The 12,151-nt window shown below is 52.9% G+C and overlaps 3 protein-coding genes across 3 annotated transcripts; 1 reads left to right on the top strand and 2 right to left on the bottom strand.

The window, feature by feature from the left end:
• Positions 1-136: 136 nt before the first annotated feature.
• On the bottom strand, positions 137-2,601 carry BO86DRAFT_74628 (uncharacterized protein). Its single transcript, XM_025677633.1, has 3 exons — positions 1,956-2,601; positions 1,567-1,897; positions 137-1,511 (listed from the first exon to the last, which is right to left on the bottom strand). The coding sequence occupies exons 1-3, from the start codon at positions 2,279-2,281 to the stop codon at positions 300-302; spliced, it is 1,869 nt and encodes a 622-aa protein (XP_025532842.1). The 5' UTR covers positions 2,282-2,601; the 3' UTR covers positions 137-299.
• A 719-nt stretch (positions 2,602-3,320) lies between these two features.
• BO86DRAFT_74621 (flavin-containing monooxygenase) lies at positions 3,321-5,224 on the top strand. The gene is made up of 2 exons (XM_025677632.1): positions 3,321-3,850; positions 3,902-5,224. The coding sequence occupies exons 1-2, from the start codon at positions 3,560-3,562 to the stop codon at positions 5,165-5,167; spliced, it is 1,557 nt and encodes a 518-aa protein (XP_025532841.1). The 5' UTR covers positions 3,321-3,559; the 3' UTR covers positions 5,168-5,224.
• Positions 5,225-5,403: 179 nt separating this feature from the next.
• BO86DRAFT_452599 (FAD-binding oxidoreductase) lies at positions 5,404-7,054 on the bottom strand (the record flags this gene model as incomplete). Its single annotated transcript, XM_025676939.1, has 1 exon — positions 5,404-7,054. Exon 1 carries the CDS (start codon positions 7,000-7,002, stop codon positions 5,404-5,406), a length of 1,599 nt encoding a protein of 532 aa, XP_025532840.1. The 5' UTR covers positions 7,003-7,054.
• Positions 7,055-12,151: the final 5,097 nt, after the last annotated feature.

Genomic DNA, 12,151 nt, shown 5'->3' with positions numbered 1-12,151 from the left:
GCGTCAACGTCTGATCTTTCCCCGATCACGGCGCATGCTCTAAACGCAAGTGTCTCGGGGATTAGGATTAGGCGGCCGTAATTGCTCGATATGTAATGGTCGGTCTTCGGAAGTTCGGATCTCCGAGACTCGGCATTCAAATGCGAGTATATTAAATTGAATCTCATATTACTCTGCCTTTCGGGTTCAAGGTGTTTCATCGTCGTCTAGTTGGTATAATGCGGGAACAAAGCACGATGCTTATATACAGGAATCTAGCTTGTCGATGTGGTGAATGGAAATTGTGCCGAAATCGTGCTTCATTGAACGCCAACAGGTCGTGCTCCCGAGAGATTGACCACTCTCCCTCCGCCAGCCGTAGGAATTGCTGCCGCGGCTGGAGGCTGAACCCAGCCTGGAACGTTATCATCTTCACTTTCTCGAGCGTAAATTGTCTGCCACACGTTGGGAAACCCGGTAGGTACGGCCCCACGAAGGCGTGCGCCCGGGATGGCCAAACGGGGATTCTTGTGGGTCAGGTAACCGCGCATCAGGCCTTGGGTCAAGAGGGAAGCGAGAATTGACTCAATCTCCCGCATCATCAATGTAGGCTTCCCCTCTTCGGGCTCAAGATCAGGGCGGCTGGCGTAGGGGTCAAGCTCGAATTGCTGGTAATCTGCCGAGGGCTGGCCGTCAACCAGGTTCCCTGCTGGATTGGCTTGCCATTGCCCTTGAGCATCGAAGTACCCATCAGGCGCCAGGTAATCAGCATATTTGGCTATCAGGCTGGGTCCGGGCATGGCTTCTTGCGCATCAAGGTCGTTTACACCTTCAAAGTCCCAATCGAGTGGTTTGTAAACTATCTGGGAACCAACACGGTTGTTTCCAGCCTGTGCATCAAGCTCGGGTCGCGAGGCGAAGAAACCATAAGCCTGCTGAGCTGGGACCGTGTGCTGAGATTGTATCCACTGGATAGCAACCTCAATTTTGCTAAGATATAAGAATGGTGGCGGTCCGCGACTTTGGCCTTGAGGGTCACCGTGAAAACCGCCATGGATAAAAACTTTACGAGCAAGCGACCTCCACACAAGAATCTCACATCTATTGCGCAGCGGAAGAAGAATCCCCTTACGCGCAAACCACTCTGTTTCGGGTGAGCCAACAACCAGGTGCTCCCGGAAGGCGATATAGTCGCCACGAGCAACCAATCGGCAAATCGGAATGAATTTGTCTGCCAGTCCCTCGGCTTCCGGGCGTTGTAGTAGTTGTAGGGTGGGAAACCGGCCCAAGATGATATTGCACGGGATCAGGTAAGTGAGGATGGCCCGCTTCTGGCTTAACGCTTGGTGATGGCATTGGTCATACGAGGCCTGTAGGGCAATCTGTGCAGGATAGAAGAGATTGTTGGCGAAAAGATAGCGCCCGAGGTAGTATAGATATGTCACCCTCTGGGAGGCCGGGAAGTATTTGAGGGGCGGGGATTGTGCGCTAATACTCGCGAACATTTGCTCCGCATTTCGAAGTTTGCCGCACTGTTGTATGGTCATGGTTAGAGCACTGAATGCCAAGTTCAGAGTTTGTTATTACCTGGAAGAGTAGCTTTAGGCAAAGGTTGGCCATCAAGTAGATACCAATGCGCTTGCCTTCGGGCTTTCCATGGATCCCCGGCGTACCACTTCGGTCTGTAAGGCACTTGATGAAGGCCTCCCGAACCACGTTTGCCGATTTCTCCACCAGTGTCACCTTCTCCACAGCTTCATCCTGGTTTGAACGGCCGTCGAGTCGGAGTAGGTGTGCAATCAGTTCGGGACGACGATCGAGGCCCATGGCCAGCTTCGCGAGGACTTTCGAGAGGTACAGAACAGTCGGTAGGACAATAACGCCCATTTGACTATCACCCAATGCAAGAACACATTGACTTTATGCAATTAGGTCAGCGTCCGCGAATGTGATCTGGAGAAAAATGCAATGCATACTTGACGAGTCCTTTGAGAAGGTCATATGTCTCGAGCAGATTATCGACATTCACGTCTCGTAGAAACGTGCAGTAAAGCTTCATGAAAGTTGCAAAAGCGGTCCAGGAGCTACCCTTGGACTTTGGAACCAATCCTTCACATCGTCGCAATAAATCTGTTTCCCGTGGACCAGAAGGATGGTGTTGCCGTAACTCGTTGGTCATCTGGCGATAGACATCGGGGAGAGGAGGCTCAATCTGCAGAAAGTCCTGTAGCTTGGCTCCATCGCGGGATTTGACGATATCTGCGACGCTGGCTAAGAAGCGATCTAGGGTTGGTGTGGCCATTTTGTCCGTAGTGGAAGGAATGCGAAGCGAGGCAGGCCCAAGATCGCGGATTCGCTGTCGACGCGATGGTCATCGATGTCGTGCAAAGCTGTTGCAAAAGGCAATTCAACGAATGTCACACATGATGCGACGGCGAAGAGAATGAACGAGACCCTGGTTTAGGGTCTGGAAGGTAGAGGCCGGCACGCAGCTTGGATGAATTGAAGCAACAACGGAGGTCTAGACAGCGGCAGAATGGGATGGATAAGCTCCCACCGCCGCAGCTTCACACTAGCCTCAATCGGGAAATCTGTGCTGAGGCTTGGCGGCCGTCCTGCAATCGTAGGTAGTCAACTTGAGTACCTTCAATTCTCTACTCATCTCGCACTACACTGATGACTTCACCATGGCCATCTGTTACTTCTTAAGACCACCTGAGTACTGCTGTCTAGTAACTTGGAAGAGATATACCACGAACGATCATCCAATGCTTGGGACAATCGCAATGGTTCGCAATCGAGGCCTCGGCTATATATAGAACCACTCAGATCAGCAACTCGTGTACGCCATAGCCCGTCACCATCCTTGCAGCCGGAGCTTTTGTTGCAGACACCTGCATTCGGAGTGTTTTCTGAGCATAGTCGCTCTCGAGTCACTTTAAATGAGACCAACACCGTTGAGATTACCACCGTTGCTAGGAAAATTAAGGTGGTCTCCAGACGGACCGTTCAGATCGAGGTTACACAACCACGTGGGAAGCGATATGGTGTTACAAAATACCAAGCGAATAGAGTCAAACATCATATACTCGATCCCATGAAATTCTCAAAGGACTCTTGGTTCTGGCATCCGACGACCTGATTCAGAGTGGACAGTCCCACTAGCCGGAGGACCCCGGGATCTTACGCGCAAACATGAATTAAGGGACAGATAACCGAAGAGGAACAAGGCCAGCTCTCTCGGATGGTCCTGCGGGAATTATGCAATCGCAGTCATTAGTGCATGGCTCTTTCATCCGGAGAAGGACTCAGTGGGCAGTGTGTGGGTGGTTCCCGCATTCACATGCTTCGCACGATGGCCGATCCACAACTACGTCATGCTTTGAACATGGCTGTTTCAAGCCCCCATCATCATCGTTTTTCCTTCCGAGTTCCATTGAAAAGGTTCCTGCTTCCCCAGGGTTCTCTCTCAGTTCCGATCTATTACAATCGAGAAATCTATTCGAGTCTTACCTTATAAGCTACTTTTGAGTGGCATCCAACCCCCCTCTCTCCCATTGCCTCCGAACAACTGCCTATCATGGCGGAAAAAAACCAGTCGGGACTCTCCATATCGGCTTTTCTAAAGCACCCATTCCTCCAGACATGGACTGTCTTTTACATGCTCTTTCAACACCTGATCACTTGGATCTTTGCCCCCAATCCTCCCAAGCCAACGGCTGATACAGATGGCCTCCCGAAGAAGAGAATTGCTGTGATTGGCGCCGGTCTGACCGGAGTTTCAGCGGCAGCACACTGCGTTGGTCATGGGTTCGACGTCGAAATCTTCGAAGCGAGATCGAAGGACAAGGGTCTTGGAGGTATCTGGAGTGTAAGATCCCTCGCACTCCTGCGCAATCGAACGAGCTAACCCAACCGCCAGCGTGTCAACTCGACATCCTCTCTGCAAATCCACAGCCTTATGTACCGGTTCCACCCGTCCGTCAAGTACGACGCTGCCTACCCAACACAAGCAGAGATCAAAGAACAGATCGCAAGCCTGTGGAAGCGCTACGACCTGCAGAAGCACACGACCTTCAACACCCCCATCACCTCGGTCAAGCAGACCAAGAACGGCAGATGGATCATCAACAACGACGAGTCCAAGTATGGTCGGTTCGACGGCATCATTGCCTCCGTCGGAGTGTGCGGTGACCCGAAGATGCCCCCCCTCCCGGACCAAGAGAAGTTCAAGGGCCAAGTATACCACTCCTCCGAGCTCGACGGCAAGTCTGTGGAAGGCAAGAAAGTGCTCATCATCGGCGGCGGTGCCAGTGCCATTGAAGCACTGGAGTTCGCCGTCAAGAACCACGCCGCCGAGATTGACGTGCTCTCCCGCTCCGACAAATGGGTCATCCCGCGCAACGTGTTCGTGCAGTCCCTGCTGGCGATGAACATCCTCGGCCAGGAGACCTCCCTCTCGTGGATCCCGGAATCGCTGCTCCGCAAGTTCTTCTACCGCGACCTGTCCGACATCGCCCCTGCGGGAGGTCTGTTCACCGGCACCCCGATGGCCAACTCGGAGCTCTTTGAGCAGATTCGCCAGGGTAAGGCGCGCTGGCTGCGCGGCGACATCGTTTCGGCCGAGGCCGACGGGATCCGATTCAACTTCCGCAGCCGCGGCGTGCCCAAGGGCGGCCCGGGCCACGAGTCCCTCGTGCCGGGCGATGTGGTGATCATGGCGACGGGCTTCAAGCGGCCTTCGCTCTCGTTCCTGCCGGACGACGCCTTCGAGGAGCCGTACTCGCCGCCCAGCTGGTACCTCCAGACCTTCCCGCCCAAGTACCCCAGCATCTGCGCCAACAACAGCACCTACGTCAACGCGATCGGCACCGTCGGTAACATGCACATCGGCATCTACACGCGGTTCCTGTTGATGTTCCTGACGGACCCGCTGTCGCGGCCGAGCGAGGGCCGCATGAAGACGTGGATCGACTTCACCCGGCTGATGAAGAAGATGTCGCCCGTCGGGGCGTTCGATTTCTTCACCTACACCGAGCTGATCTACTGGTTTGTGTTTTGTATCTTGGTGAATCCATTCCGGTGGAAGTGGGCGCCGTTCGTCCTGTTTGGCCTTGGATACATGCTTCCGTTGGAGGTGGTGAAGCAGGAGGAGGCGTTCAGAAAAGAGCTGAAGCGACAGCACTAACGTGGCTCTTGGATGTAGAAAGACATTCTGATACAGTTGGACATTTACATGATTGTCAGATAGCTAGCCACTGTCTCGACATATTGTACATCTAATGACCTGATGATACTTTTTTTACTTTGTGTTTAGAAATGAATTCATTGCTATGTGCATCCACTCTCCACACAATGTACAGTCCCTCCTCGCACAATGCAAAAATAGTCCCAACCCCTTCCCCCATCCCAAAACAAACCCCCCTAATCCTTCAAATAATACTCCCCTCCCCACCAAGCCCTCCAAACCCCATACAACCCCCTCACCGGCCACACCCTGCCCACCAACCCCCTCCCCCACTTCCCCCACCCCACCCCCTCCCCGTTTTCAGATTGCTCCCCCAGCCTCACGCGTACCTTCTCAAACAAATCCGGCAAATACGCCGCATGATACCTCTCCCGCAACCCCTGGTACCGGTCCCAATCATAGATTTCCCAGAACTCGTCTTCCGTGTAGTACGCATGCGCATACAGCCACTTCTTGCCGCCGAGGGCGTGGACCGTCCGCTCGAGACGGCGGTTATGGTCGATGAAGGCGGCCCCGCGGTACGGCGAGGGGGCCCACAGGCCGAAGTTCATGAGGTATTGGTCGTCCTCGTCCTCCTCCTCGTCGTCGCGTTCCTTGTCCCGCGGGGAAGTAGGAGGGGCTTGGGCGTCAGCTTGTGCTTGTGTTTGGGGTTGGGGCCGGCGTCTTCCGGAGGTAGTCATCAGCCCGCCGCCGTCGCCTTCCTCGCGCACGCGCAACGGACACAGCCAGATGGGGTAGTGGCCGAAGTTCTCGGGGGTGTCGAGCCAGTCCAGGAAGGTGGGGACGGCGGCGTACGGGACGGCGACGTCCTGGATCAGGTACTGGGCGGCGAGGCCGCTCTGGTGCAGGGCGTGGTACATGACGCGGGTGCGCATGAAGTTGTCGAGGAGGTAGCGGGTGAGGTGGGTGAAGGGGGTCAGGAAGTAGGAGTAGGCGTAGCGGCCGGTCCAGAAGGCGCCGCGGTCGTAGCGGAAGAGGTAGTCTTGCAGGGGGATGTGGTCTTTTGGCGGCGGGGCTTTTGGGGGCGAGGAGCGCGGGGCGCGGGATTGGGCGTGGAGGTAGAACCATGGGTCGTGGGGGCGGGTGAATTGCTGGATAGTTGCTGGGGATGCGGTGTCGGTCAGCTTGCCGGCGCAGATGACGATGTGGTCTTTGGCGTAGACGATCCCGTCCAGGTACTCGACTGTCGGGTCGGCGGTGGCGGCGCGGATGGTGTCCATGGCCGCGGACATGCTGGTGGTGGAGAGGTAGGTGAGCTCGACGAAGGGCTGCGCTGGCTTGCATTGGATCTCCAGCATCGTGACGACGCCCAGCGTGCCGAAGGCGGAGGCGGCGCCCCAGAAGAGATCGGCGGTCGGGCCGGTGCGCGACGCAGACCGGATCTCCCCGTTCGGGATCACGATCTCGATCTGCAGGACGGTGGCGTCGAAGAAGCCGTGCCGGAACGAGCTGCTCTCGCCGGATGTGCCGGAGAAGCCGCCGCCCGCCGTGATGCCGGGGAATTCCATCACCACCAGCGGCACGAGGCCGTGCTCGAGGGTGGCGGCCACCAGGGCGTCCATCGGCACGTTGGGCTCGACGGTCACGGTCTGGGTGACTTCGTTGACGTGCAGCACATGGTTGAGGTCGGCGGTGCTGATGGTGTTGTGCGCGTGGTGCTGCGATTGGCGCGTGGAGTTGGTCGAGCCATGATAGATGCGGAAGGGCTGCTGACGAGCGTGGAATTGCTTGACTTGAGCGGCCAGCGTGTCTACCACCGTCTTGTGCGCTTCCATTGCGAGGTTGCGAGGTTGTTGAAGATAGTAAGAGGGTAAAAGGTAGTGGGTTATCTGCGGAGAGTGCGGAGGAAGCGGAGGCAGCGGAGATAAGATGCGATGATACTTTCATGGTTGCCTGATCGACAATGATATCATCCACTCATCCACTCATCCACTACTAAATCTTGGCTTCTTCTGCATCCAATGACTCAATCGAGACTATTCGCATGATGAGCATAAGTATTGCTACCTATTCTCCACTGGTAGAGCCATACCGCCATTTACAATCGGATTGCTGATAATCTGTTTTCTATAGACAACTGTATGAAACGTGCTTTATGGAGGTCAGGCACCGGGTTAAGCATGCCATCGAGCATTATCTTCCTGTATGAACGCCCACCACCTCTTTTCCAAGTTCGAAGCATGCCACCCCTAGAGTGGCAATCTGGCCTGCTCCATGTTGCGCGTCACGAATGCTGGCCCACTTGATTTTGACGGTAATTTTCATAAGAGAGCTGAGCATTCAGATTTGAGATAATTGACTAAGCTCTTCGACCCATTGATTGATTGGATGTGATGGCACACAATCATGGTGTTTCAAGTACTTGACAAGTAGTTACCACCTTCTGCAAACCGAGCCCCTATGATTCTTGTGAGAAGCACATAGGCCATAGATCTGGCCCTTTGGTGGGTATCTGACTCTCGCTCCACGACATAATCATCGTGGTGGGGAAAGTATTCTTGCAGGGCATTGGGTCAGAAGTGGTCCACTGCTTACTTATATTGGCAATGTCCATTCTGCGCAGGATGCAGATGTTTGTATATACATGCTGATCGCCTCAAACTTGGGTATGTTAGCCTGGGGTATGGAAGTCCAACCCTTTGCGACTTGGAACCATCGTTGTAAAGGCCAGCTTTGCTAGAAAAGGCTTGATCTGGGAGATGGAGAGTTCCACTGTGCGGCTTTCATCCTTGACTACCCATGTGGGAAGCCGGAGCTTTTGCGAACTCGCCGACAATGACGAGTGCTGGATCGAATCGAGTCGTCGCGCAGTGGTAAGTATCCGTATGTCTAGAGGATAGTTTATTGGTCCTATCATCAGGCAGAGAAATGAGACCAGCCAGAAAGGCAACGAAACACGTTTTGGAAAGCATACGAACTAGGTCGTAAGTGAGCCGGTAACAGCTAATCGTGTAAATACTGCACTCGACGGGGATAAAATCCAATCTGAGCTCTCTGTGACAAATCATGATATTTGACCACTATTCACTAACACGTTCTGAGCCATGCCATGATTGCGCTCTTGTGCTTTCCGAGTCTATATTGCAAGCGTTGCTCTAAATTCAGACAGCAAGCTCTGCCTCGCAGCTGGGTTTTCTGAAGACCGAGATTCGAAATTATGGCCCAGGCTGTGCTGCTTGCTGCGCCCTTACCTCACGCCATCCTGTGAGCTATGCGCCTTTGAGCCTGACTCATCGTCGGCGAGCGAGTTTTTCGCCTGGCCTTTCCATACTCAGCAGCGGTTCCTCTGTTCCTGAACGTCAGTATATCCAGTATCGATGATCATTTCGGATACTCATGCGGTAGACTCGGTTGCCTCGCTGAAAATGTCGCGTTTTCATATCACTGACGGATTGTATGAGAGCCATCCCCATACATCATGCATGTGGTTGCCACTGAGAACGTATTCCTGAGTGTGCACGCGCCTCATTCTCTTCAGCTCGGAAAGTGAATCCAGACTTTGTGGGCCTCCCCTGAGTCTTTCCCGAATAACTCGACCTTATGAAGTGTCAATAGATCACTGTACCCAGCGAAGTTGAATACTCATTGCAGCCTCAGCGATCACATCTCAGGTCGGCTACGGCAGAGCCACGGTTTTAGTAGAACATTATTGTCTTGACTCAATTCGTTTGCAAAGACGAGAGAGATGACCGACATGTGCTATATCGAGAACATCATATCCAATAATTGGTCTGAACACAAGAAATGCAGTAGCACGCACTGAAAACCTCTTTCAAATTTCGCGAAGACGCCGTGGATGACTTGCTTGCTGGTGTCCATGTTTCTTATCGATCCATCGTTCTCGCTGTCTTGGGGCGTGGTGGTCGTTGGGCCGGCTCGCTGTAGGTATTCATGGCTTTAAATCGAACCCCGAGATTCTACCTATTTTCAAGAGTGCACACAGTCCACAGTCCTGAGTTCCAGGACAAATGCACTCGTAGTACAAGCCGAGAAGATTGCAATAATGGCAATGTGTCGCTCTCAAGCCGTCCTCGACACCTTGTTTTAGTGGCAATGCTCGATTCACAGTTTCAAAAATCATCATGCTACATGACGAACTCTCTGACTTCATCAAGTAGCTCCATGTTGGAAGCTGGGTTATACCTGCCAACCGTCAAATTCCAAACTCTGGAGGTCATAATCATCATGTTTGCCTCCAAGAGTACCACAGCCACGTTGGGGTCACCGACCTCGAATCTGAATTTATTATCTGCCTTCCTGAGCTTGGCAAATCAAGACGACCGATATCTTCACAGGTTGATCCGACATCTGCAAAGTTTTCAAGCTAAAATCGTCAACGACCTGGTATCCTGGACTCGTGTATAGCCAGCCCCTAGACATCCTCTGTATTCCTGACCTGCAGCCGGTGCACCACGGCCGCCACCCAGGACTTGCGAATCATAAGACCTGCCTGCTCCTCGGTATACTGGTCCAGATCCGAGAACCTGGCTAGTAGGTTCTCGATGGAGTCGAGGAGCCGCGTCGTTCCATCTTCCCCTTTCATGGGAGGACGGCGTTCTAAGCACAGGGGACTTTTCCGTAGATTACGGCACATCTGCAGCCCTTACAGTGTCTTGCGCTTAACCATGGTTGCCAATGTCATCCTCAAGGGCATGATATAGTCCTCTTGTGCCTCTTCTTCTGCCTTTGGTTGTTATCGTCACCAGATTGTTTCGGGTTTTGTCGTGGCTATTAAAGGGAACTGGCTCGCCAAGGGCAAGTTGAGACGAGGCGATGGCGAGACTTGCCGATGCGCCAGTATAAGACGTTCTATGATGTGCTAACCCCTGCTTAAGCACATACACAAGCCGTCTCTGGAAAATAGGCCTGATAATGCTTAACCATTCTTTGTATTGCGGCCTCCACCGCCGCTGTTGCAGCAAGGGCCGTGGCCTCCATGGCGGTGGTGGTGTTGCTGATGACGCTGTCTACCACCGCTGTACCTATCTTGGTGCCGGGGGTAGCCATTAATTAATACCTGTTACAGTGTTCTCGGTAGAGGGACCACCTGCTCAACATGTGAACGCCACGACCGTCAAGAGGGCATTGATTGATGTGCTGGCTGTCATGTTGCCGAGATCAAAGCTGAAAGGTTAGGGGCACTGGTATGAAGGTCGATCTAGTTCCGCTCAACTATGGACTCTTGGTGACCTATCGCACTGACCTTCTATTGTATGTGTGTAATTGCTGATTCTAGGCCAAGTGACGCTAGAAAAGAAGTGCCGAGCATGTAGAAGGCTTTTAATTCTGTATATTGTTCCCCTGGTATTGATGTGTATGTAATAATAGATGGATGAGTTCAGCCCGAGAAAGAAAGCGAAGGCTACCCCAGCCATATTTGGTTGGCGGTAGATGGATAGTGGAGGGAATAGCTAGGCTCGAACTATACTATAATATAGTTTAGCACTGCTCGGGCCTCTTTCCTACTCACTGCCACACGTTTTGTGTATTTGCAAGTGATCGTCAGCACTGCACTATAACCGCCATCAGAGAGCGCCGTGACTGCAAGGCAACGAGATGCTTGTTTTCATGAAGTTCGCTTCCAACAGCCGGAGAAACAACGATAACCTCGTGTTTCTTTGAAGACTCACAACCTCACAACCACCGTGTCGACATCATTTCAGTCGTCCACGAAGGCCTTTGGAATCCGAATGAACTCGAGCTGCTGAGGCTTGACTATTTGAGCTTATCTAGACCATGGCGTCTCTGAATCTGGCAGTCTGTTACGCCAAGCTGCTCTGGCGCTGTTCAATCTTCCACGGCCCAAGACGCTCGCAGGCTGCGTAAATTATCGGAACATGGGTCCAATCCAGCTATGAGGTACACATGGCAGAAAGGTCAATGAGCAAGCCATGCGGTGGATTTGAACTTATCTGTACGCCCTTCTCAGGTCCTGAAGACCTAGGCCCGTTGAAGAAAAACCATGAATATATCCAGTCCTCTCTCGCGGGCTATAGTGGGTGAACCTCACATAATCAGAAATGCGCCTAATCCAAGGCACTGAGTCAGCAGAGAAGCGCGCCGGTTGTCACACTTTTTGTGTGCAGGATCTGGTGCTCAGGTCGATGGGCTCAAGATATTGTCAGCCTATTATATTATGATAGTCTAGAATCAATGCCTTAGAGAACCGAGATTTTCAGGTCTTCAAGGTCGCTGAACTCTTTCGTCTGCGGCATCTGCCGCACAAGTCTTCGAGTAGGTCTAGAATATGCCTCACATCGTTGCCTCCGAAGCATTTTCCCCACACTTCGCCCTTGCTGTCACGTACCAGTGCTCCAGGATCGCCAGCGTCGATCACACCGTGACTGATGCATGAGTCAGTGATAATCTCACAAGAAGCGAAGCTGGTTCAGTGACCACTGCATCTGTCTGCACTAGATCATATAGACCGCCGTTCATTAAATTGAGTGATTGACGGGACCTTGGAGTACTGTATGATCAACTGACGACGTTGTTAGGGATAATTCTCCTTGACAAGAAGGATCTCACTTTGCTAGGTGTCTGCTGTAAAGTGCTTTCACCAAGTTCTCCGGGGCAAAGGCGATAGCTCTCAGAGTAGATGCGAGCCTTATCCGGATCCAGGCAACAGTTCTCATATCTGGCGGCACCACACATTCGGTCCACCTTCTCAAACCCAAGCAGCACCGCGACATCAATCGGGATTGTTCTTCGCAAATCCCCATGTCTGGATTGATTTCATCTTTCTGTTATATGAGTGGTCCAGCGTATCGCATCTATAGGATAGGCTGGGTGTCGCAGACGCGTAATGGCAACCGCAATTTCTCGCTGAGCACCGCGGAGTGATATTCCGGGAGGACAAACCAAGTGATACACAGGGATACTGAGTCGTAGAGAATTTGCTCGTGTAGATTATTGTGCGGGTTG

The sequence above is a fragment of the Aspergillus japonicus genome (assembly GCF_003184785.1).
Source record: "Aspergillus japonicus CBS 114.51 unplaced genomic scaffold BO86scaffold_2, whole genome shotgun sequence".
Classification (NCBI taxonomy): domain Eukaryota; kingdom Fungi; phylum Ascomycota; class Eurotiomycetes; order Eurotiales; family Aspergillaceae; genus Aspergillus; species Aspergillus japonicus.
This window is presented reverse-complemented; position numbering and strand designations above follow the sequence as displayed.